At 47.2% G+C, this 27466-nt stretch overlaps 1 protein-coding gene across 3 annotated transcripts in view; it reads left to right on the top strand.

Moving 5' to 3' along the window:
* HEXB (hexosaminidase subunit beta) overlaps positions 1-27466 on the top strand; it is a 903874-nt gene that overhangs the window by 428288 nt on the left and 448120 nt on the right. For all 3 annotated transcript variants that reach the window (XM_069627487.1, XM_069627486.1, XM_069627485.1), the window contains exon 7: positions 2280-2412. In XM_069627487.1, coding sequence (XP_069483588.1) covers positions 2280-2412 — 133 coding nt within the window. The remainder of the gene's footprint in view (positions 1-2279; positions 2413-27466) is intronic.

Here is a 27466-nt window from a genome sequence, read left to right as displayed (position 1 = left end):
CCACAAGTGGGAACTAGCTCAGGAAGTCCTTGAAGAGATCTACAACCGTTGCGGAACCCCTCAAGTGGATCTGTTCACGACCAAAGTCAATCAGAAGTGCGATCCGTATTGCTCAAGGGAATTTCCTCCAAGAGGAGCTCTAGGAGACGCGTTCGTAGTGGACTGGCAATTTCCACTCCTGTAGGAGTTTCCTTCAGTCCCTGTGATTCCTCACTTAATCAGGAGGTTGACAAAGTTCAGGAAAATCATGATCGTAATTGCTCTGGATTGGGCCAGGAGGATGTGGTACCCGGACCTTCTGGACATGTCTGTGTGCCCTCCAATACGTCTTCCACTAAGAGAGGATCTTCTCTCGCAAGAGGAAGGTCGGGTTCTCCATCCAGAGGTCGGGACACTCGGCCTTCACGCATGGTTTCTGAAAGGCTGAGATATAAGGATTGGGACCTCCCAGAAGACGTAATGGAGATTTTGCTTTCGACCAGAAGGCCAGCAACCAAATCCTTGTACAAGTGGTGTTGGAATAAATACAGTAACTGGTACAAGGATAAGAATGTGGATCCATTCCTATGTGGTACACCTATGGTGCTTTCTTTCCAGCTGCATTTAGCCAATCTGGTGCTCCAGATTGGAACCATAGAAGGCCACCTGGCTGCGCTTTCCATTTTTAAGCGCTCCTCTGAAGAGGTCACTTATTTCAAGATATCATTGATTGTGCAATTACTAAAGGGTCTCACTAACATGTACCCTCCAGTCCCATTTCATGTCCCTATTTGGTATTAACATTTTTCACATGCATTCCATTCAAGCCATTACATTTATGTCCTTTAACGCTCTGTACATTAAAAACAGTCCTACTAGTGGCTCTAACATCAGCCTGCAGGGTGAGGAGTTACAGGCTCTTTCTTGTAAACCTCCTTACACTGTCATCCTTAAAGTCAAACCATCATTCCTGCCTAAGGTAATCTCCGATTTCCATTTGTCTCAAAATAACACTGCCAACTTTTTATCCTCCTCTCCCCTCTCTTCCCCCCACCCCAATGCAGGTAAGGAGGAAGAAAGGCTCCACAGGCTAGACCCAAAAAGGGCTCTAAACTTTTATATATCAAGACTTGCTAAAGGACAACATGACCAACTCTTCATTGGCTATACCAGCCACAAATTGGGCCTGGCAGTAAGAAAACAGACTATATCCAGATGTATAATTTTAGCAATTGGAGAATGGTGTAGACTGGTAGGTAAAGAACCTCCAGATGGGATAAGGGCTCATTCCACTAGGGGCATGGCAACTTCTGTGGCTCTGCAAAGGGGTGTCCCGGTAAATCTGTGCAGCAGCCACCTGGTTGTCTATGCATACTTTTGTAAAGCATTACTGTTTGGACTCGACCTCCTCTCAAGGAGGTATTTTTGCAAAGGCAGTTCTTCATACGGTCCATGATTAAATTTAATTGGTACTCCCTCCTCCAAATTGTCACTGCTTTGGGAGTCTTATCAAAGATGAGGAATGCGTGGGAGGACACAATACATTCGAAGAACAAGTTACTTACCCCTGGTAACGTTTCTTCGACTGGATGTTCTTCCCACGTATTCCTCATCGCCCCTCCCAGCCTACCCCGCCGTACAAATTACGTGCTTTACACACTGTGTTTTCTGAGAGCTTGCTGTCTTTGGGTTCGCCTATTCAATCCCTCGATTGATTGGAACGAATAAACGGAACTGAAGCCAATGGTCACGACTCGAGCTATTTGTACAGATGACGACGTTGACGCTCTACGGCAACCATCGAGGGACATCGATACCACAACATCGAGCACAGCGCCCTCTGGTGAACATTTTTTTCCAAAGCAGCAAAGCTGATGATACAAATATCAAAGATGAGGAATACGTGGGAGAAACATCCAGTCGAAAGAATGTTACCAGTGGTAAGTAAATTGTTCTTCTAGGTTTTCAGTGGCATTCCCTTTGAATATCCTTTGTAGGGCAGCATATGAACCATGCCAGTTGTGAACAAGCGTTAGCAGAGCAAATGGATTTGACTGTCCTGTTTTATGTGTAGAGCAGCTACCAATTCCCAAGTAAATTTCACACCATTACACGTGATGTCAGTCTTGAAAGTAAGTACTTAACATAAAAAGGCACCAGTGAAGAATTACAAATGCAGTTATATAATAATTGGGATATCTGAAACTTCCTATTATGTTGAATAGTCTATGGAACAGCTGATTCGATAATAACTTGATAACTCTGTTTATTTACCTCTTCTTTTCTTTAACACTTTGCAGGGAGCATATCAACCATACACTCATGTCTATACTCCTGTTGATGTCCGTTTGGTAATTGAATATGCACGTTTTCGCGGTATAAGAGTTGTGCCTGAGTTTGATACTCCAGGCCATACAGAGTCATGGGGAAAAGGTGAGTCTTACACAGTAATCTTCTTTTGAAAATAAATTGTGCAGAAGAAATGGTATCTGGTCAATCCATCGAACACCAAAGCATCTAATACCAAACCATAGAATTATATGCAACGAAATTCCTTTCCATCCAGTAGCCATCTTGTATATAATTTGATGGATCCATCGAAATTGGTGGGGTTAGATTAGGGGTTAGATTAGGGTAAGGGCTGGGGCTGGGATTGGGGCTAGGGTTAGATTAAGGGTTACGTTGGGGTTGGGAACCCCTCCACCGCCCAATATACAAAAAAACTTAAAACGTGGCCAGTGCCCAAATTTCAGCACTGGACAGTTTTTTAAAGTTACCAAAAAAAACATTGAAATGCTATCTTTTATATGTAAAAGTGGATTTCCATTGAAACCAGTCCATTTATATTTTTGATGGACTGGTTTAGATGGAATAGTACTTTTACATTTAAAAGATAGTCTGTCGATGCTTTGGCATTCAATGCTTTTTATTAGATGCCTTGGTTTGTCGTTACTTTTTTCCCCGATGGAATCACTATAAACCGAAGAAATGCATATGACTTAATAACCAAATCTGCACTTTTATGACCATTCTAAAAGATCACAATGCTTTGTATATTATTGGAGGCATGTTGACTATGCTTTTCAGTTGTTAAAAGAACTATGACCCCTGAAAACTAATGATATCTGAATGGATCGATGTCTTTGGAATTTTACCAGAAAATAGGTTGGCCATCTCAAAGTATATGGACCTTGTTCAATGTCAATTCTCAACAGTTGAGTCCTAGTAAAAATGTATTTCTCTTGGCTGAAACAATTTCTGAGGCTTGTGGATCTGCTTAGAAACACATGCCGTGCCTAGGCTAACATCTAGTGGCAGGTGCATTCTTTTTTCGAGTTTAGAAAAGGGACGTCGACTGGGCTTGCTTGTAATACTATCCCTGTGTGATGTATATAGGACCCATGATCCTTCACGCGACAAGGTCCCATATTGTTTTTTTCCGCCATTGTGGTCGGTCGCATATGCAAAGCTTGTAGCTTTGCTACCAGGGATAGATTGCAGTGTTACAAATAAGGTTCGATGCAAGATGGCCACCAAACTGTGAGGACACGGTAGATCGAGCTCCGTGCCCCACATGAAGCTACTTAATGTGAAATATATAGACTAAGTGCGCCGCAGGTTTGGATCACTTAGACCACCTTAGAAGTATGCTGTAAAGATGGTTTGGAAGCACTGCTGAATCGGAGACACCGCGCCCGCTGCAGCTGGGTAACGCGAGCAGCATAGATGTGGAGCCGGCCCCCTGCGGGATGTTACACAGACCTCGACAACCAACTGGGATTGGTAACATCGGCCATGGCAGCTCCCCACACACACACACACACACCCACCATCCCAAGGAGGATAATTGCAGAGCAGGGGGGAGTATTGAGTCACTCTGTTCCATCGGCGCTGAGAGATTGAGGTACGACGCCCACGCCGTGCCTGCTTCACTGGAGGGAGCCCGGGGAGATAACGGAATGCATTGGCTCCAGCAAAGATAATGAAGGTACTGGCCCAGGGACAAGCTTTGGCCGCTCTCCTACCCGGCGCAGCTTCAATCCCCTAAACTCCTCCCCAAGAGTTACAGCCGATTATATTGCTACCGGCAGAGCTTTGGACTGCATGCCACCTGCAACATTACTTCAGTTAACTCCCTGGTGGCAGCAAGTTTTATTTGCACGTCTTCAGCATTGGATGGGGGTGACGCAGTGTGATTTGAGTGACAAATTAGTTGCTTGCAGCGCAACGCACTAAGTTTGGTTTCCTGGAGAGTGCATTAATATATTAAACATAACGGTGGAAGTGTTTACTAGGACATAAGGAGGCAACAGATACGAGCAATCTCTACATAACACTCGCCCCACCCACTCTGAGCTAATCACTGAGAATCACTTAAAACAACAATGCTGGAGCGATGGTTTGAAATCCTGATGTGCAACTACTGTGGAAGAGACATTTCCCCTCATTTAGCTTGGGTAAACCTAAAGGCAATGGTATTAACACTGCAATCTCCTGGAAAGCTAAAAATAGAGCTAAGAACTTTGAAACCTAGTTATCCGATATTGGTAGAAAGACAATTCTGGATACGTACTCGGTCAGTGTCAGAACCTAAGAGTAGAACGTACTCGGTCAGTGTCAGAACCTAAGAGTAGAAGAAAAGCATGCACCTCTTCACTTCCTCCCATGCCTAAAGTCAATCCGATAGGTAGCTGCTGGCTCAAGTCGGGCGGACCTATAAAAAATCCGGAACACAAGGTAGAACGGCACAACAGGACAACCCGGGCATTACGATGGCGGCCTCCAAAGAAGATATGGAAAGATGCTTTCAGGTTTTTCAGGACAAACTGACCGCCTCCCTATAAACACAATATGACAATCTTACTACATAGTTTAAATCCGCCATGGCAGATATAAGGAAAGATATTGCATCCTTGGAGGAGAGAACTCATGCAAATGAGCAGGCATTACAAGACTTCGCACAGGAATCTGTGAAGTCAGAGGTGCAACTGGAACAATTAGCGCAACAACATATAATGTGGAGCAGCAATGCAAGGGTTTGGAGAACAGATCTAGACGGTCCAATATCTGCATACAGACTATTCTTTAATCACTCATAGATTAGGCTTTGAAGTAGGAAGATACTGGAGTCTTTAAGGACTTATTAAACACTGACAAGGAAATGGCAATCCCCATGGATAGAATTCATAGAGTTGGTCCAAAACGTCAAGACCCGGGGGCCCGCCCTAGAGACACGTTGGTGGCACTGGAAAATTACCAGCAGAAGGAACGAATTCTTAGGGAAGCCAGGAATGTGACGCAAATTACCATTACGGGAACAACATTCATTTGTATCGGGATCTATCCCCAAGGACACTACAAAAGAGAAGACATGCGTGAGTGTTGGGGAGAATCCTCAGAAATGTTAATTCCCTCCACCATGGAGACCCCTAGCAACTTTGCTGGATTTTGAGGACTTGATTGTTTTAAGCTGGCGAGTGTGAGACCCTTTTTCCCACTCTATCATGTATCTTAATGTGATTTTATCCACTGTTTCTTTTGGTTGTGGAGTCTGACAAACTCCATAGGCATCATCTTTTACATTTTGTCACACAGCACCTTCAGTACAGTGGAACAGGGAAGTGTCAGATTTCCCAAAGGGTTAACCACCTTTACTTGGATAAACTCCTGTTTCCAAGAGCAGTAAAGTGAAATTGACTTTACTTACCATTTTAACTTTCTAGACCCAGGACACACTATCTTAGAATAGAGTGCTGGAAGGGTTACTTAGTTGCTCCTTTGTCTAGATTCTCATGTAACATTTTTTGTTACCCTTTCCTCACTGAATCGCTTGTGGCAGTGGTATCGTTGAACTACCATGGTGTGCCTTCACCGCGGGCTGCGTTCGCAAATACAGTAAAGCACTCCCGGGAGCCATCTTTGTCAAAATTGCGCCCGGTCTTCTTTTTTCGCCATTTGTTTGTGGAAAAGTCCTTCTAGAGATTTGCTCTGCGCGCCAAACCAGGTTTGGTCTCTTTGTTCATTTCGCCCTTTGGCTGGGTTTCTGAGTGAAACCCGCCTCTGGCTCCAGAGTGTCTGGGGAAGGCAAGAAGTGAGGGAGGTGCCCGAAACGCCCTGTGCTTAATCTCCTAGGAGACCCAAATGCACTCTGTGGTGATTGGCCAGCTGATTGTCCGGCAAGGACAGCCACCCTGCTGGGTGATTGACAGCTAGGATGAAATGAATGGGAGAACTGAATAAACGGAGAGTCCTTTGGCTTGGAAGGCAGAGTTGACCACTGGACGAATGAACAGAAGAAGAGCTTGAAGAGGACACCTGCTGCAACTCCTGGACTGTTGGTTTGCCCGGCGAGGCCCTGCTTAAGTGCTGAAACGCCAAGTTCGCATCGACGGAGAAGCCCCTGCACGGACGACTTCTCCCCTTGAGTTGGTAGGACCAATCAACTCCAAAGTAGCCACCTAGACATCCATCTCAGAGCTGGTTGAATTTCCAGAGTTGCTGCTGGAAACCATATAGCCAGGGAGAGGAACACCAGATTGTGTGCGTTGCTTTTAAGCTGGCCTAGAGCTTTTGGAAGATCCTCCGGACTCCCAGGAAGTAGGACTGACCAAGCCTGAGCCCCCTCAACAGAGTGCGGGACCCCAGAAGCAAGGAAATTGCATCTCGACAGCCAGGAACTGCAGTGTTGCTATTTGCGGTAGACGCGAGGAGCTGAAACACTGAACAGCCACTGAAAGTGAATTTTGCCAGTTTTGACCGTCCCAGTGCATTGCAGGAGTTCCCTGACGTCCTCCCTCTTGTCCCCACTACTGAGGCCCAGGAACAGTGAGACCTGCAGAGTTGCACAGGAAAGTCATCAGCTGCATCTTTTCTTCCTCTTTAAAGGTACTGTAAAAAGTCTGAGAACTTACCTCTTACTGTAGAGTGCTTGTAGCGTCTACAACTCAAGTCTAATCAGCTTGTGCCCCTACATTTGATTCTTCTTTCCATCAACTACTCCTAAGAACCTGTGCAAAGACTTTTCCATGTGCTTACCAGAAGTGCTTCATCCTATACAAGACTTTTTGCCCATTGACTTTGGCTTAGCCTATTGATTTATTTATAGAGCGCTTTACACCAAGGCGCTGTACAATGGAACAACAAAATGCAGAGTAATAACAACAAATAACAATGTGAGCAAAGTGGCAACTTGAATCATTCAACAACAAAACAGTGCAAAGAGCAATTGACTGAGAGGGGAGAGAAGTGGAGTGCGAACAGGAGAGTGAAGGGAGGGGCGGGGAAGGATTGAGTGAGTAGAAGGGGGAGAGAGTGTAAAATAGAAAAGGGAAGGTGGAAAGGGAGGGGAAGGATTAGAAGAGGGGAACGACGGGGGGGGAGTAGAGGGGGCAGCGGGGGCTTCAAGGTGGGGAATGGAGGAGGAAGGATTTAAGGGAAGTGCGAAATGAGATGAGGGTAGTGGAAGAGCGGATTGAGAGGGGGAGAGAGTTCCAATGCAGAGGAGCAAGAAGTTGGAAAGAGCGGAACCGGGAGGAAGCGCAAGGGGAAGGAGGTACAGAGAGCAGGAAGTGGTCAGCAGAACGAACGGAGCGAAGGGGGAGTAGGAGAGAAGGGAGGAGAAATAAGGAGGGGCAAGACCATGAAGGGATTTGAAAACAAGGCAGAGAAAGTGGAATTTAAGTTGTAGGTGGAAAGGTAGCCAGCCTAGTCGAGAGAGTGAAGAGGAAATGGAGTCACGGGAGGTAAGGAGACAGAGGGTTCGAATGGCAGAGTGGTATATAGATTTAAGAGGGGCAAGCTGAGATGAGGGAAGACTGAAAATTATAGAGGAACAGTAGAAGAGTGAGTGAGGAGATTGGAGAGTGAGGAGATTGGGAGCTTGGTAGCATGGAATGTGAGAGAGGGACGGATTTTGCAAATATTGTAAAGTTGGTATCTGCAGGAGCGGGAGGTGAGCGAAATGTGTTGCGAGAAGGTGAGAGAAGAGTCAAAAAGAACACCTAGGTTGCGAGCATGAGTGGAGATAGGGAGATTGGAATGAGGAAAGTGGATGAACGGGGGAGGAGAGGGAGAGGGAAGAGAGTTAGCAAGGAAGAAAAGGACTTCAGTTTTATCCGTGTTAAGTGAGAGAAAGCGTGAGGACATCCAGTTCTTGATGACTGTGAGACAAGAGGAGAGTTTAAGGTGGAGGTCAGATGTGAAGGAGGAGAAAGCGAGAAAGTTGGGTGTCATCCGCATGGAAATGATGGGAGATGCCAAAGGAGGAGATGACGGGGGCAATGAGGGAGGTATAGAGAGAGAAGAGGAAAGGGCCAAGTACAGAGCCTTGAGGAACACCGTAAATCAGAGGGAAGGAAGGAGAGGTCTGGCCTCCCCATGAAACAGCAAAGGAACGAGAGGAAAGGTAAGAGGAGAGCCATTTTAGAACAGGGCCTTTGAACCCGAAGGAGGAGAGAGTGTGGAGCAGGAGAGGATGATCGACCGTGTCAAAAGCGGCAGAGATCAAGGAGAACAAGTATGGAGGATTGCTTATCATGGCGAGCAGAGAGGAGCGAGTTGAGAATCGAGCTGAGCGCAGTTTCAGTGGAATGTTTGGGACGGAAGCCAGATTGGAAAGGAGGAAGGAGAGACAAAGGAAGAGAGCTGAGAGTAGGCGAGGCGTTCAAGGAGTTTAGAAAGGAAAGGCAGAAGAGAGATAGGTCTGTAGCTAGCAGTGAGCAGTGGATCAGCAGAGGGTTTCTTAAGAATAGGAATGATCGTTGCATGTTTGAAAGCAGAGGGAAAGATAGATGATGAGAGGCAGGAGTTGAAGAAAGTGGTAAGGGATAAGAAGAGGGTACATTTTTGGGATGAGAACGGAGGGGAGAGGGTCAGAGGGGGCGGCTGTGGGGTGGGCTTTGGATAGAAGGAGGATACTTTGGAAGGGGAAACGGAGGAGAAAACTGGCATGCTGGAAGGAGGAGAGGGGGGAGGAGAAGGGGGAGGAGAAGAGAAGGAGTCAGAGAGGGAGTTAATTTTTTGTCTGAGTGTGATGATTTTGGAGGAAAAGTAGTTGGCGAAGTCAGAGGGAGAAAGTGTGGAATTAGATGAGGGGTCAGGAGAGGGAGGAGAGAGGAGGCAGGAAAGAGTTTGAAAAATCTGACGAGGTTGTGAGGCTTCAGACTGTAGAAGGTTAGAGTAGTAGGTGGATTTGGCCGTAGCAAGGCAAGAGTTGTAAAGTGCATGGTAGGAGAAGTAGGAGGTTTGATTAGAGAGCAAGGGAGTTTTGAGCCAAAGTCTTTCACGGCGCCTGAGAAGGCGCCGCATAGAACGAAGATGGGAGGTATGCCAGGGTTGAGGAGGTTTCTGATTGGGGCAGAAGAGAGAAAGGGGATAGAGATGGTCAAGGGCAGTGGAGATGGTAGATGAAAGGGAAGAGAGCATCATCAGGAGAGAGTAGTTCAAAGTCATGGTGAGATGGAAGAGACGAAGAGCAGGTGTCAGAGAAGAGGGTAGTGTCGAAATCACGCAGGTCACGACGTGAGTAGATTGGAACTGAGGGATTATTAATAGTGGAAGAAGAGCGAGGAGAAAGGGAGAATGAGAGTAATGCATGGTCAGAGAGATAGACAGGGTGAGAGGAGACAGGGGAGGAGGGATAGGAGGAGTTGAAGATGAGGTCAAGAGTGGAACCAGAGGAGTGAGTAGGGGAGGAAGGAAGGGGGGAGAGGAGGTAGGAGTCAAGGATGGAGAGGAGGGGAGAAGATTGGGGGGGGAGAAGGAAGATGGATGTTAAAGTCGCCAAGCACATTTAGAGGGGAGGGAGAAATAAGTGAGAGGAGGTGATCTAGGTTTTCGAAGGAGGAGGAGAGAGGGCCAGGGGGACGATAGATGATCAGGAAGGAAATAGGGTGGGGAGAGAATGATTTGTAGAGGAATTCAAAGGAAGGAAGGGAAGGAGGGAAGAGATGTGGAGGAGGTGTATTTGGGGTTATACGGGAGATCGACAACTCCACCGCGGCCAGAGGGGCATGGAGTATGGAGGAAAGAGGAGGAAGAAGTCGTTAGGGAAGCTGGGTCAGAGGTATTATGAGGGGGAATCCAGGTTTCAGTTGGGCAGAGGAAATGAAGGTTAAGACGAAAGAATAGATGGTGTCGCCGCGGTTTTATTACAGATGGATCTGGTGTTCCAGAGAGCAGTATTGATGAGGGCAGCATGGTTGGAAGTGGGAGGATAGAGAAGGTGAGCGCGGTGAGAAAGGGAAGGAGGGTGGCTAGGAGAGCGGGGGAGAGGAAAGTGGAGGGGGCTAGGCATCAGGAGGAGCGAGGAGAAGGGAGGAGTAGAGGGCAAGGGGGGAAGAGGGAGAGGCGGAAGGAAGAAATGACGGATCGCATAGGGTCAGGGGGAGTAGGTAATGGGTAAACAAGTAGAGTCCAAGTGAAGATGGCACAAAGGTGGACTCAAGTCAGTGGTGTGAGACAGCCAGGAAGGGATAAGAGTCAGAAGGTGCAAGTTTGCTTGACTGAGATTGGAGGAGACCAGGTGTTTGAGGCAGAAGGATGGGGAGGAAGTTCTGAATTGTAGCAGGAGGTCACAGGTCTAGTGCTAAAAGTTTACCGGCAGGACCCAATTTGGTCAAAAGGAGTAAGCACTCAAGGGCGTGGTTGTAGAAGAACTGCTGTCTGAGACGAGAAGGAAAGTAGCAGTTTAGGCCCGCTGTACCAGAGTATGAGCCAACAGGTTATAAGGTGGAAAAAGGGCCGATGCAGAGAGAAGTCCAGCCAGCGCCCAGAGATAGATAGGAGTAGGTATGCAAAGTGATGATAGGGGAGACCAGCAGACTGCAGTGGGTGGTATGAGAGCAGAATGAAGGTTACCACAACGCAGGGCCGCAGTTCATTCCACCACTCAGGAGGACCTGTAGCTGGGTCCAGGTGCGGCTGGAGTTTCGCCAGAGCTCAGTGCAGTGGAGAAGGGTCCGTTGAGGAGGCGCCTCAGAATCACAGTGGGGTTGGAAGGTGGAGGACCCAGGAGGAGGTGCCAGGGGATCCGAAGACTGATCCACAGAGTACTTCAGAGCTGCGGAAGGGATGCACAGTGCTGCTCGTCTCAGCCCAGGAATAGGGCAGAGACAGATGGAGATTCCAGGCGGATCCAACTCTGGCACAGTGGGCGAGAGGGGCTGGTGAATGGATGGAGTGCACCGAAGCCGCAGAATGGACACACAGATTTGCCTCGATGATATCCGGACTCTGGAGCCAGCACAGCGGATGGATACAGGCTTGGCCAGATCCTGTGTGGTGCAGAAGAGGCTCACAAAGCGGCGATGTTGGTTAATCACCGGGACTCCTTGTATGGAAGAGGGGGGTTGGGACCCCGTGTGCTGAAGAGGATCCCGGTGGTCAGGAGAGATCCCAAGTTGGATTAGGTGCTGGCTAGGTAGATGGCTGTGACCCAGGAGAGGTGCTCCAATGGCTGCAGAGGGCGGATGGAGGGACAAGGGGATAGTCCCTGGCGTCAGGTGTGCAGTGGTGGTGCTCTGGTGGCTGCAGGGGGGGGGGGGTGATGGAGGGTCAAGGGGATTGTTCCTATTGAATTGTGTGACTCTTCTTGAAGAATCCAAAAGTATTTGCCTGCTTAAGAATATTTAGGTATCTTGTGTTCTAATAACCTTTGCCTTTTACCAATTTCTAAAAGTATTCTAAATGCCAACTGTAAGATATTAACGTCCCAAGCAACCTAGTTATTGAAGTCACCTGTGGGTGTAGGTTATGTCTGTGGGCCATCCCAAAAGGATCTTTACTGATTTAGAAACTAAGAGTGTACAGTAGTGAAGTGTATTTGTGTGTTACTATTATATTTGCTCCCTTCTGAAGAAGGCTTTATAACTGACTGATAAATTAATAATTGTTTATGCAAGAAACCTTGAGTGTAAGAGTTTATTTGAATACCTGTAACTGTGAATCTGTGTAACTCCACTACAGCTCACATTTTTCCTCTTGAGATAAGCCTGGCTGCTCAACATGCTACCAAAACTGTGTAGTACACGCTTATAAACAAAGGTTGGGTTGCCTATACCTGTAGTCAGTTGTTTGTAGTGTTCCCAGAGGGTACTGCATTCAAACTTTGCCTAACAGTGGGATCCTACAACACTTGCAAACTCACAAGATATCTTACAGATGGACCTTCTCCTTTGGCCATCTATTTACTTGGGAAGGTAAACAATATCGAATTACAACGAAGGAGGAGGGTGCTCGAATCTTGCACATGGATCAGGAAGACCAACCAGGCCCTAGATTTGGCATGCAACCACACGCCCCATGAGGACCAAGATATTGGGAATGGACAAGGAAATAAAGGCTCTCCACCATGAGAATCCCCGGTACCTTGAAGGCTTGAGACTTATGTGACAATGGATAAGATACCTTTCCTTTATCAGAATAAGGTTGTTTGGATGTAACAGTTGGGGCACGTTAACGGCTAATTTTGGAGCTTAATAAAGACAGAAATTAGGGTTTTAGGATAACCTGCACATATGCCTGACACATGTGGTGGGCCATCTCTGAGGAAAGAATAGCAAAGATGGTCTGCACCAGGGAGAAGGGGAACTTGTTGGAGGACTGTTGGGGAGGGAGAGGGTGGGTACGGTTAGGTAGGTGGTAGGAGAAGTAGGGGGAGCGGGAGGGGTGAGAGCCTGTACACAGAACCAATATCAATGACAAAGAAAGGATCAGTTGGGATTGTGTATTGAAGGGGGTAGGATGGTGTAAAGGTTTTACATTCAGGGGTTTGGCACTGAATATAAGGAGGCCGAATATTCCCGTAAAGAGGAGGAAATTGGAATGGCTACTAAATATGCATCAGCCCGACTTTATAGCTTTAAAGGAGATGCATATCAAATATCGGGACCGACATAAGTTAAAATAAAGCAAGACCTGATAATTAGACAGGCTAACGCAAAGGGGAAGACAGTGGGGGCCTTTAAGACAAATCTACAGATTTCCATTAGGAAGATGCTGGCTGATAAGGAGGGCTGCTTTGTTATACATTGTTGTGCAAATGGGCCCGATGACTTTAACTCTGGCATCTTTATATGCTCCAAATACAGGTCAGAAGGGCTTCCTGAAGTCGGCTTTGTTTAACTTACAACAGTTTGGTCTGGGAGAAATGATAGTGATGATGGATTTGAATATCGTCTGGGACGCTATATGGGAAAGAAGCTCTAACACTACATAGGCTAGACCCCCACCCTCATTAGCCCTCAGACATTTGACCCGTTGGCCCTTAAGGACATGTGGCCTAACCTGAAAGACGAACGGGCTTGCACATTCAGAAATCCTTTTCCAGGATAGATTTCTGGGCGTCCATTGGGTTGATAGGAAGTGACACAAATTGAAACCATACAATTACTATCTCAGATCGTGCCCCTCTGACTATGGACCTTAATCTTAATGTAGCCGTACCCACACTCTGAAGTTGGAAATTTCCGAAAGAATTGATATCAGACCTAATCGTATGTGAAGAAAAAGAGGGGAAAATTGTGAAATATTTTGATTGTAACTTGGACGGAAATGTAAGCATAGACCTGGTTTGGGGTGCGTTTAAAGCAACCCTTCAGGGCAAACTTCTCGTGATGCAGGCTTACAGGGGGAGGCTTAGGCGTAATATGGAAATAGAGTTGGAATTGAAGTAACAAAAACCTTAACACTAATGGAATCGGACACATCCCGAGTCTTTATAGACGTTACCGAATAGCAAAGGGGAAATTAGAAGGACTACATACTAAACAGGCAGAAAAAAGCTTCTATCTAAAGCAGAGGATTTATGTTAAGTAGATGGAATGTTAGCCAGACAGTTAAAACAGAAACCAGCATCCTCAATAATTCAAGGGGTAGAAGATACAACGGGAAAGAAAATAACAGTGACAGAGGGTATCGTAGCCCAGTTCCAAGCATTTTACTCTAGGTTATATCAATCAGATTCCCCGGATCAATAAGCACAAAGAAATTGTCTGTATGCAAACCAATTGGAGAAACTTTCAGAAGAAGATGAAGCATATCTAGAAAATTATATCACTCAAGAAATACTATTGGTTATAACTAATTTCCCAACAGATAGAGCCGGTACCGGATGGGTATACTGCCTCTTTCTTTAAAACGTTTCAAGGAATTTCGGTCCCTAGACTAACAAATCTAAATAATTCCTTTGCTAAAAACTGTAAAATAACAGCATCAATGGAAGAGGCTAAAATATTTTTCATTCCAAAGCCAGGGAAGGATTTATCTAAATGCGGTTCTTACTACCCGATCGTGCTCATGAATATCGATGCAAAAACGTATACAAGCATTCTTGAAAATCGGCTTGAGGACCTAATGTCTGGTCTTATTCTCGCTGACCAGACAGGATTTATTAAAGGGTGACAAACCCATGACAATATACAGCAAATTTGGCATTTAATCAAAAAGGTGGCTAAGAGGACGCAGCGGTTTTGGTGTCATTAGATGCTGAAAAAGCATTCGACCACATAGAATGGCCCTTTCTTTTTAACACCTTACGAACCATGGTGTTTGGTCCTAAATACTTGGCGATGGTTATGGCGAACTATGTGAATCCCTCAGCTAGATTGCTTATTACGGCCAACTCTCCTCTAGGGTTTCTCTTTGCAGAGGTATGAAGCAGGGTTGTCCTCTCTCACCTCTTATATGCATTACGTTTAGAACCGTTATTAGCACAGCTTCGACAATCGGAGCAAATAGAATGTATATCCTTAGGGGGAGAGAGCATAAGGTAATGGCATATTCTGATGACCTGCTCCTGATGATCAGTAACTCATGTATATCGTTACCCGAGGCCCTTGCCCAACTGGAAAGATCTGGTAGAGTAGCTGGTCTTAAAATCAATGCCACAAAGTCTGAAATTCTGAACTTGGGTCTTAAGCAAATTATCGAAAGCGATGAAGGAGACACAGCTTTGATGGATGTGTCGGAGCGTCTGGGTTTTAGGAGTAAATATAATTTGTTCACTCGGAACTATATCTGGCTAATTTTTGCCCCTTAGACAAAATCCAAAAGTTGCTCCAATCCTGGTGCCCTTTAATGGTGCCATGGCTTGGGCGGATTAACTCAATAAAATTGGTGATCCTACCTAAGGTACTATACTTATTTCAGGGGTCTCCCGATCCGAATCCCATTTTTTTTCTTCCAAAAGCCACATAAAATGTCAAATATAAATGGGAAAATAAACCCCGTAGGACTGCATTGAAAACACTAATGCTTCCTCCACACAGAGGAGGGGTGGGCCTTGCCAATTTTAGATATTATCACGCAGCACAACTGCGAGTTATTGAGGATTGGTTTAGAGAAGACACAAATAAAAGGTGGAAACAGATGGAAAGAGCTATTGTGGGGTCCCAGAATGGCAGTGAAACTGTGGTTACCTAGATCTGACAGACCTTGGAATATACATCATAGTATGATTACAGGGTTTGTGGAAGATGCATGGGATCAGGCTGTATGCCAGCATGCATTTACATCATTTCCCTCTCTGTTTACCACTCTATTTGCGGAGCCACAGTTCACTCCGGGAAACTGCAGGTTCATTTCTCGAATGGAAAAGGGAGGGATGCGCAAAGTTCTGGGATGTGTTTTTGGACCAAGAGACTAAATCTTTAACGTTCTGTAAAGAGGAGTTGGCTCTCCAAGAGAGGCACCGCTTCCAATACTTCCGAATTAGCCACTGGCTGATGGCCCCATCCAACAAGTCGGTGGCGGTAAGATCACACACCATTTGAGCAGTTTGTAACGTCAGCTCAGGGGATAAACATTTGATTTCCAGATTATATAAACTCATAACTGATGAACCTGCTAGTGTCCCCACATTTCAACGGTATCACTACATAATATCCCCAACAAAAATATCGCCATAGATATGGCCGTTTGGTTCGCCATAGGCGATATTTTTGTTGGGGATATTATGAGGGAGCAGGGGTTGCGGGGGTGTCCCCCGCACATTAAAAAAGGATGCGGATGTTGTAGGGGTGTCCCCCGCAGGGTCCATGTGTGAATTTCGCCGCAAGAATATGGCGATATTTTTGCATCACAATATTTTTGCGGTGAAATTAACACATGGAACCATTTCAACTGGCCTGGGCAAAGACATTGGGGTATATGCCTACAGAGGAAGCATGGTCGTGGTTATGGTCAGATATTTGGAAAATGGCGATCTATACAGATCAGGGAATTTTTGATTAAATGAATGTACCAATGGCACTATACCCCTGAAAGATTACATAAAATCTCCTCATCCGTGTTGGCCTTTTGCTAGAGGGGTTGTGGGGAAAGAGGCGATTGGGTGCGCATATGGTGGTCATGTCCGAAGCGGTCTCAATTTTGGGAGGGTTTGCAAGAAAATATGAAGGTAACGTTTGGATTTAAGACGGAAAGACCTCTTGGAGAAAGTCTTTTTTGGTCTATACACAACAGGATAATGAACAGTGGCTGAAATATCGGAGGAAAGCATTCTATGTTCTTCAATTGGCTGCATTACTAGTCATAGATCAGAAATGGAAATCAGCAGATCCTCCACACACACGACTGCTATTCTAAGCTATGGAACTTCGTTTCTCTGGAGTGGATTACATATATAATCCAAGGTGAGCAAGCTACTTTTTCAACGGAATGGGTGCCGATCTTGAACTTTCTTTACATGGATTTCACGGAACAGCATTGTCTGCGAAATCTGCAAATTCTGAATATTCTTTGACTTATCCTATAATATTAGCATTCTGTGTACATGCGAAGGTGGGAGGGTTAGGGTTCGGGGGCGTGTGAGTGTAGGAGGTTTTGAGGTAGTGGGGCCTGCGGAATTGGTGTTTTTATTTTTTATTTCTGTAATAAACGCAATACAAAAAATAATTAATATTTAATATCGTTATCTTTCGACAGTCGTCTGAACAAACTATTCTCCAACGTCCGCCGACTACCGGCTGAAGCTTCGTTGAATGTCACTTTTTCAGCAGCTGGCTACGTCCTTCACCAGGCTTCAGCCTCTGCAATAGGGAGAGCGGGGGTCTTCCACATTTAGATTCCTTTTATAGAAGGTCTCTTTCCGCTTTCCTTTCGACTGATATTTGTCTAGCTGCCCCTAAATTTAGACAAAATTATGGAACGGATCCCCTTTCATGTATTTTCTTCCTGTAATCGAAAATGTCTCTGTAAAGATGCACACCGAGTATGTAACAATTGCCTTCCACGCCACCACGCCAGACGGCTTTGCGATTCCTGCAAGCTTTTTTCAGCCGCCTACAATTACAGGTACACTAAGTGGTGGGCGGCCTATGCCATGCAGGCCAAATCAGATTCCCCCCACCGACACTGTTGGTTTGGACGAGGAAAAGCTTGGCATCTATAGCTTCGTTTTGGAAGCTGAAGACTTCCAGGAGGAGTCGGTAGACTCCCATGTGTCTGTCCCCACCACGACTATGAAGGCTGAAAGCACTAACGGGGAAGTGTATTGGCGAAAAAGCAACACGTGCACTCACTGAAGCACACAACCCCAATCCAACCTTTGATGGTATCGTCGAAAGGGGCTTCCACGGCAACTACACATTCATCGAATGTTTCAATGGAAATGATCAAACACTCACATTCGAAGCCTGCAGCGGTTTCGCATTTGCGCTTGCCTCCTGGCTCTCCATTCAAAAGCAAGTTGCCGCCTGTACACCCGTCGATTCAGATACATAGAAACAGCAGTCAAAACATATTTCCAAACGCAATGCGTGGGAGAAAAACACACCAAACCAACACCACAGCCACTTACACAGCCATGTACGTCCCTTGTCGCTACTCCAGTAACCTCTTCTACTAAGGCTTCTGAAACTTTGTCCAGATCCCTGCATGGTGAAAGATTTGTAGATCCAGAAGACATTGTTTGCACTTCCTGGAGCCCCAAGAACAGGTATATGGACAAAATAACAATTTGAAAAAACTATGGACAGGGTGTCTGAGTTTTTAACCTGCATGGAAAGAGATCCAATAAAAAAACCTCTGCTTTTAGAGGAGGGGGAGCCACTTCCCAAGTCTCCCACATGCCATCACTCTCCACCACACGATCTCTCTCAAGATACTTCTAACCTTTTTCAAGATGTCCAAGACGATCAGGGTCATTTTATATTATCTCCAAGATGAAGGAGGTCTTTGGCAAGGGGATGCTGATCAGGGTACTCTGCCAGCAACTCCCACTCATGATACCCTAAATGAGCCAGATGCCCTATGATCCTCTCGAGCAGCCCAGAGACTAGTCTCCCATTTGACAACCAACTTATTTTTCATAATCTGCTTAAAAGAGCAGCAGAGCATTTTCAGATCCATGTAACAATTTCGGAGCCTGACTTTGTAGATTACATCTTACAGGAGAAAAAGGCTGTCTGCAAGTCTATTCCTCTATTAAATTCTATCAAGAAGAGAATTGCACCTTCCCTTCTCACACCATCACTCACATGGGCAATAAAACCACAAGTGGAGAAAATGTTCAAACCTGCACTGACCCTCTATATATTCGGGGTCATGTAACGCTGGTAGTTACTACCACTAAAAAGCACGTTGGAGTACCGGGGCATCCCTAGATAAAGAATGCAAAACGCTTTATGCAAAATGGTCACTGCTTCAGCCGCTTACTCGGCACATATTGCCACTAACACTGCTCTGTTAAGCTACAGCAGTGTCCAGTAGGGTTTACTCCAGAACAACTTAACTGATGTCTTCGAGCCAACTAAGTCTTAATTAATGAACATTGTGAAAGAGGGCAGGTCGGTTACCCATAATATTTTGAAAAATGCCCTGGATGCCGCAGAATCAGCAGGCAGAGTGAGGCACTATTGGCTGCGTAAGTCTGAGTTCAAACCAGAAACTCTTGCCACCCTAATTAACAAGCCTATTGAGGAATCAGTCTTGTTCGGCAACTCTGTGGATGAAGCTTTAGCGTTAGCCAAGAAGGAACACGATACGCAGTGCTCCAGATAAGATAAAAATCGAAGTCCAATTCCCAATGGGAGTATTTTTTAAGTGAGTAAAAATGTTTTAACTGAAAAAAACAATGTTTTCGTAATAATTATTACTTTGCACCTAGTTACTCATACTCATTAAAAGATATTTCTTCCGATGAGCCAATAATAATTCTTCTCCAGCATGGGGTCTGGCATGGATTCACATGCTCATGAATATTCCCCGTCGTCAGGCTGGGAATCCTCGGTAAAGAAAAATCAGTATCAGTTTCGTTTCTGATCTGTCTTTCGTAGTAGTAACCAATCACTGATCTCTGCATCATACTGACCACAGCCAATGACTGCCATCTCCCTAAGCCCCGCCTCTGGCAGCCATCTTCAGATTTTTACCGCATGTTCAAGTGTTGGGATCCTCGTGCTATTGCTCTCGAGCTTTAGTGCTTTTTTCGCGCTTTTTCTTAGGAAAATTTTCTCTTTCGGTCAAAAGAGCCTCAAGCTCTACCGTTTCTTTATCCGATCAACGGGGACCCGTGTCGGATTCTTCTACGCCCCTCAAGGGTGAAGATTTCGTCGAGCCACGCTTTTGGAGGACTCCAAAAGTTTCTCAGGCCCATCTCGATCATGGCCCAGGAGAAGGGAAGCTCGACGCCCGGAAAGTTGTTCAGGGTCTGCCCTGGATGCCAGCTTCAGAATGTCGTGGAGAAGGACTGTGCGTTTTGCGGCAATATGTCGGAGCGGACCATGAAGGACCGCCATCTGCGTCTCGCCAACTGGCTGGAAGGGAAGAGCCCGTCAGGCGAGAAGAAGAAGTCCGAGCGGTCTTCTAAGACCTTTGAGGGCGCCCCGGCGACTGGGGTCCAACAGAAGGCCAAGCACCGCGAGTCCGCTGGCACCGGGAGCGCCGAACGGTCGGGCTCTATGGGCGCCAGGCATGGTGCATCCTCCCCGGCGCCATCAACCATGAGCCAACGCTCTGGCTTGGGTAAGAGGAAGGCCAAGCACCCGGCGAAGCTCCTGGAGAGGCCCCGGTCGAGCTCTAAAGCCCCATCGGAGGGGGAGGGAGGTGGTCACCCCCCCCCAAGGAGAAGGCGGTGAGCGCACCTAAAGTGGTGAAAGCCTTAATCCATCCGGCCAAGGCCTCTATCGAGACAGTCGCGGCGGCCCTGGCTCAGCCTGTGGAGGCTACACCAGTGGTGGCGACCTCGGGGCCCAGAGTCTCCCTGCCACCGCGGAGGGAGTCCTCTTTCATGCCCATCGACAGGACCCCTGTGAAACCTCCGACGGAGAAGAAAAAGGGGGGGCAGGAGGTCGTCGTGGATTCGGCCTCAACCTCTGAGGAGGAGCTGATCGAAGTCTTAAGCCACGGCGTTGGTGTGGAAGACCAGCCCGTCGGGAGGGACCCCGACGTAGGAGACGACGAGAACGTCGAGGGTGCCGACGGGGCTCCTGACCGCCCGTCGGACTCCCCTCAACCAGTGCCGCAAGACAACTCGGTGGCCATTTTGTTGGCTATACAGTCCTTATGCTCGGAGATAAGGACGAGATTGCCGTTACCACCAACGGAGGAACCTCTCCCGACGGGGGACCCGGAGCCAGGCCCTTCTGGGAGCCCTCCTAAGAGAAGGATTCATCCTCCACCTCCTTTTCAACCATCGCGCCCTGCTCAGCCCTCCTCCCCGTCCACGACCCGTGGGGATGATACAGGGACTGACACGGTGAAGGCACGCGTCCCCAGCCAGCACGATCCTCCCCGCAATGAGAGACAATGAAGGACTCTCCCAAATCGGGAATAAGGCCAAGACAGAGTGCGGGTGAGCTTAAATGGGAGTTTATCAATGAGAATACGGCATGCAAAGAACTCTGCAAACTCCGAGAGCGCTCTGTCTGACAATAGCAAAGACAGGCATATATATTTACAAAAAACGTCATAAAAACCTACGCACTATAGGGGGCACAAGTTCAACGGGATTGGGTGGCGACGATTAACTATAGGTGCTGCTGCGATGTGGTTGGCCGTGGCTGGAGAACGTCACTGGGCAGCCTCGTGGGTTGGGCAGGGCCTGGCAGGTTGGCAGAGTTCATCCGGGCGGTGTTGTTGTGCCATCGCGGCCAGTGTCAGAGATGAATGTCTTTTCCTGACTTATTTGCCCTAGGCCATGCACACCGCAGTCATTCAGTCATTTCAATATTATCTTCTTTAGTAAATCTTCCAATAGGTTACTCTACAGGTTAATGCAACACAGGAGGAATGTACCTTGTGAGGTGTCTGGAGGTAATACGTCAGGACATGGTTACCAGTGTCCTGTTGACCGGGGCTATAGGTCGAGGGGCTAAGCTCCAGGGCCTGGGACGGGCGGTACACAACTTTCTGCCTTGTTAGAAGTTGTTATGGATGTTCCGCTGTGTGTTGTCAAAGTGTTGGGTGTCCTGATTGCACAGGGCCATAAGTTTAAGATGATCCGGTGGGCTATGGGGTTTACTAGGGGGTGCCTTTAGAAGTGTGTGTTCAGGCAGAGGTTTACTGCCGTGCTGTAAATAATGCAGGTGGCAGGCCGTGGCCTTGGGTGCCGCAGAGGGGGCTCCAAATCTTTGAAGCGGCTCCAGTCTGGTTGGGGGGGGGAGGCAGAGTAGCGCAGCGCGGGCCTCTGCTCTCATGTCTTGGCAGCCTTCACAGGGTGGGAGGGGAACGGCCTTGCATTCATTTCACAAAGGTGTCTCCCTCGTGTGTTGCCGATTTTAGGTAAAAACATCACAAACATTTGAACACTCTATAATACTTATTCAAAATCATTTTGAAACATGCATTTAAACTTTGCTGGATGTGTTTCGATTATACTCAGTCTGAGCACCTTATCCGTACACTATGTTTTAACAACTACAGTATTTAGTTATATGCATATACATTTGCAGTGAGTGAGGTAGTATTGGGGGTTGGTGGAGTACATGGAAAGTAACTCGCCACTGTACGTGGCGGAGGTGGCACGTGAGGGGCTTAGACATACACGTGTGACGAGTGCATTCTCGCACACTCTTCACACGTGCCCGTGGTATGGTTACATTCGTTTTCTTGTGTACCCTAGCAGCATCAGTTCATTTGTGGCGTGGGATCGCGGGGCGTGTGGCTTTCAGTGATACTTATGAAGAATAATCCCCCGGGAATGCTTCTAACATTTGCACACCCCTGCAGCGGTGTGGGTCCTTCACGGCTGGTGTCATGTACGATAATTGCACAATTTCACAAATTTCTTTACTAAGAGTGGTTGTATGGAGAGGATACATATGTTAAAAGTGGTTTCTTACATTCATATTTAGGTACCTGTCTGCTTGCAGCAGATGACCATTCTACAGATCTTCCCATCGCCCAGGCCTTGCTGACCGGGTCATTGTGGGAGCAGTGATACACTGCGGAAGGTGAACTGTTACAATGTTAATGTATTACGCTAGATCATGCCCGTCTTGTTCGTGGGAACGGGCTTGCAGCGGATCTACCATAGTGCTGCGGAGACAGGGAGGACAAACTATCTGAAGGAGGGGGCCGCGCTGCAGCGCGCTGAGCTCACACCATCTTTAGCAGACAGAAAATGGTTTCTGAGGCCTAGCTAAATTTAATATGTGCGGGCAATGTCTTCAGCAGGTGAGCCATCCACCACCTGGGCCCTGGTGGTAGGAGGGAATGCCCGATGAGCCATGGCCCTCACCCGGGGTGGAGATGTAGGCAAGGAGGGGGGTCTTTTGGACCACTCCTCCCCTACATTTCCCCCCTTTTGTTACTTAAGTAACAAATACTTTAACTCCTCCAACCTTCTACACTCCACTTCGTCCATCACTGCCTCGTCCCATGCAGGTGTGCCTTTTATGGGCATCCATGCTCTGCACACCCCCCGTAAGCTTTCCCCTCTTCTGGCATATTCATCTGGGGTACAAGTCAGGTATATACATCCGCCATCTCCTGCCAAATCTACCCACACCTCCTGGTACCATTCTAATACACGGGGCTCTCTAATGGTGGTGTGCCATGCTTTATCTATGATATCTTTGTCGTGATAGATAGGCACTAGCTGATATCTTGGTGTGTCATCTGTTCCTGTTTGGACCTGTACTTCCTGCATGTTTTGTATTGTCCCACGGGTGTTGCCCATTGTCACCATCATCATTGCACCATTAGGTACTGCGTTAGCACAACATCAACGGGCCACCTGGCACAGGCAAAAAATTAAAAGGAGGAACACCACAGCTGGCATCAAAAACTTCACAGTTGTTCCAAGCCATGAGGGGACCCAGGAGAAGATGTTATCGAACCATGTACTCTTCTGCTCCGCCTTCTATTTTCATTTTTTCTCCCAGGTTGTGGACTGCTTCGATCACATGGGACAGGGAACCATTTTCTGCGTCTTCGGAAGGTACGAAAGTGCAGCAGGCACTTCCGATTTTTCGGCAAACACCTCCATTCATCGCCGTCAACAGGTCCAGGACATACCTGTTTTGCATGGTCATCAGCCGCAAAGCCCTTAGTTCCACTTTGATTACGTTAAACCCTTCTTCAGTGTCGTTCGCCAGCTGAATCAGTTCCCAGCGTGTTATCTGGAGCCATTTTGCATTTGCTCTTGCTTGGACACTTGAGACCAGTGAGGCAAAGAATGTTTCTGCTGAGTTGAATAATCGATATCTATCTGGGATCTGGGCCAATAGTTCTGAGGATTCCTTTGATATGTAGTTTGACGCACGTCTGTTACGGGTGAGCACTTCTCCCTTGCTTCCGGAAGATAGGACGTACATTTGTGACTCCGCAGTTGGCTGGGCTGCACTCTGTTGCCGGCGTTCCGGTGTCTTGTTGTTCCCGTCAATGTGGCTTTCTGGTATTACCATTAGGGCTGAGTGTAGAGTGGCCATTGAGCAGCTGCCACTCCACGACGGGGGGAGATGTAGGTATGCCTGGTTGCCGCATACCCAGTACGTGTCCATAAGGGCCGCTGTCCCTTTTCTCAGATCTGGGATGGTGAGGGTCTTGTTACAGTTCTTGTTTGTTCCCATGGAGGTCTTCCCCTCCCCTTTGAAACACAGTTCATAGTCTATTTGGCTCTGTAGTTTGAAAGGTTTTTCGATGGCGGTTACCCAAGTTAGTTTTGAAATGTGTTCTTTCCATACTGGTGTGCATGTTTCTTCTATCCACTGCAATTTCTCTGGTGCCACACCTCTCAGTGCTTCCGCCTTGCACATTACTTTTTCATCCTTCCACTTGTTATCAGAAAAAAGTGTCCCTTGTATTGCAAAAAACGGTTCTTTCAAACATATCACCCCTGCCGTCTTTGGATAGCACGTTTTCTCGTTCTGCAGCATTTGAAAAGTAACTTTGTGTGCCTGGAAGGTGTTCTTAATCCTGCATAACGTGAGATGAAGGAGACATTGGGCATCTATAATTGGCAACTCTTTGGGTAGCAATACTTTTGGTGTACCTGAAGCGTGAGGAATGAGGGAGCAGACATAGCAGCTCTCATTTGTTGTTTGCTTAGCTGTAGCACTCATATCCGCATACCATTTATTTGTTTGGTGGGGGTGTCGTGGGTCTTCCATCTTATCTAAACCTAGCCCATAGTACTCATCATACTTACTCCTCCCTGCTTCCCTCCTCCGTCTGTTGTTCTTGTTCCTCATGTACTTCCCAACTCCCTGGGCGAAGGATAAAATAGACCCCCCTTTCTCATTCCCGCCTCCCGCGGCCCATTCATCGTATAAAATTTTGTGTGCTGCTATCATCTTTTCCCTTTCGTCCCCGAGTTTATCTTGCAGGTTTTTTAAGACGGGGGCAGGTTCACTGGTGGGGGTATCATACAACCACGATATTGCAGATGGATTTCGGTCATTTAAGCTGCGAGCATTATACCTATACATCACTGGTGGAGACACTGTGTTGTTTTGCATTCCACCCTGTGGCTCTTTCTTCTCTGATATGGCAGCATTGGGTGGTGTGGTGTGATAACCCCATACAAGTTTAGTTCCATCCCATACCAGAAAATCACCTTCTCTCGTATTGACACTTGTAGTTACATTGGTCCCAGTGGTGCTGTTAATCCCAGTGCTGTTAATCCCTCCCCCCTCGTTCATCTCGATAGAGATGAACGCGACAAACCAATATGTAACCAGGCCAAACATTAGCATAAAAAACATCGTAATACACACAGACAATCCGCACTCATACGAATATCTACATCTCTCATTTAATAATTCTCTCATTCTGTTAATTCTATCCGTTGCAGGCTGCCTGTTAGATGCCATGGTAGTTCCTGGTTGAGATATAAAAGTGCATTAAGTGCATGCATGTAAACATTTTGTTGGCACCATTAGGGCCGTTATATGTTGACGGGAAATGGAGGTGGGTAGGGTTGTAGGGAGGGGAATTCAGATAAGGGTGTTAACAAGTTATAATTTGATCATTTCATCAATCACATAATGGGCATAAAAACAACAAAAAAACAAATAATCAAGAAAATGCAACAATACTTCATCAGTCACTTTCCCATTCGTGTTCATTGCTGACGCACACACACACAAGTCGATGTTCAGACATTTTGTTCAGTTAAATTGGTTGCTGTTGTCTGTGCCTCCTCATCTGCCTCCTCTTGCACATTATTATAAGCTCTTCGCACATCTGTCAAGTGTATCCAGTACCGCAAGCCCTTCACTTTTACAGCTGTGGGCGTGCAGAACACTACCTCGTATGGGCCGTGGAACTGTGGTGCATTCCATCGACGCACAAAACTCCTGACATAGATTAGTTCGCCTGGCATTAGCTGTAGCTGCTGCTCAGGTTCTGTGACAGACCCTGTTATGTTTCCCTCCTCTCTAGTGAAGGGTGGGGAGAGCTGCCGTGATATTACGTGCGCTGCCCTTGTTAGTTTTTTCAAATAGTCTGTGAATTCTTCTCCTAATATCGCGGCGCTTCTGTGTGCATCTGAGTGTTCGCGCAGCGGGGAGTGTGCTGTGTGCATTCGTCTCCCAGTCACGATTTCGTGCGGGGACAAATGGTGATCTTTACTTGGCTGATTTCTCAATTCAAATAGCGCAAGGGGCAGACAGTAGATCCAGTTCTTTTTAAGTGAAAAGCAGAGTTTTGATAGCCTGCCCTTTAGTATTCCGTTCATCTTTTCCACTACGCCATTACTTTGAGGATGATAAATCGAACACAATTTGTGTTTTATTCCCAATAATGCAGTTACTTCCTTGAAAAGTTCATTTACAAAATGAGTACCATTGTCTGAGCGAATCACGTCACAAATTCCCCAGCGCGGGAATATTTCCCTCACTAGGAACTTGGCGGTGCTTTTGGCATCAGGTCGTGCACATGGTCCAGCTTCCACCCACCGTGAGAATGGGCACACAACCACGATCATGTACCGTGCGCCATTACACCTTTCCCCCATGTCTGCGTAATCTATATGCAGTTCTCTGAATGGGCCAGTGGGTTTAGGAATTGTTCCCCGGAGTGTGCGTAGTGTCATTCCTGAATTGTAGATCTGACATGTTGTGCATTCCATTGCTAATCGAGATACGTGCTCCTGGAGACAGGGCACGAACCATTCTTCCTGTATTTCTGCTGCAATGTGCTGTTTGGTATTATGTGCGGGGAAGTGTAGCTGTTGAAATGCAATTTCTAGTAACTGTATTGGCATTACCACCTTTCCTGAGTTATTTTGCCGCCACAGCAGGTCTGTTCCCGACTTGCTGCACCCCCGTTTTGTCCACATCAATTTTTCCTCTGCACTAGCTCCTTCCTGCAATTCTAGTATTTGTGATATGGGCATCATGTTGTACCCTTCTAGGGGCTCTTCGTTTCTCTTATGCTGAAGCATGTACTCACCTGCGTCATATTTTTGAAAATAGGAAGCCTCCTTGACGGCAGCATCCGCTGCCGCGTTTCCCAAAGACACAACGGCCGCGACGGGCACAGACGACGAGGTTTACGAGGATCTCCCGTCATCACCTCCTCCCCGGGCTTCCCCGCCCGACGAGATTGGATCGTTTCATGCCATGATCGCCAGGGCATCCGAGCTTTTCCAGCTCTGCCCAGAAGAGAAGGAAGGTTTCCTTTATCAACGGCGCGAGACCAAGAGGAAGACGGTCCTCGCTGTACCTCTACTGGACGATATCTGGGGTGAGGGTCTCGCCCTCCTCAAGAACCCATCCACAACGCCTGCGAGAAGGGATCGGTACGAGAAGAAGTACCGGGTCCCAGACGTGGCCCCCTTGTGCCTTCGGGCACAGCCGACCCCGGACTCGGTCATCTCTGCGGCGGCCAGGAAAAAAGCGGGGGGTTCCTCGGTCTCTACGTCAACCTCCCCGCCGGACGGCGAGGGAAAGAAGTTGGACACGATGGGACGCAGAGTCATCTCATCGGCAGCGACGACGATTAAGGCTGCTAACGCCTTGGCTATCGTAGCCCGCTACGACGGAGTTGTGGTACAAAATCGCCCCCCTGCTGGATTTCCTACCAGACAAGAGGGCGGAGGCCG

This window comes from Ambystoma mexicanum, chromosome 6p (genome assembly GCF_040938575.1).
Source record: "Ambystoma mexicanum isolate Mex_15411 chromosome 6p, UKY_AmexF1_1, whole genome shotgun sequence".
In the NCBI taxonomy this organism is placed as follows: Eukaryota; Metazoa; Chordata; class Amphibia; order Caudata; family Ambystomatidae; genus Ambystoma; species Ambystoma mexicanum.
Note: the sequence above shows the minus strand (reverse complement) of the source record. Positions and strands in the feature narration are given on the sequence as shown.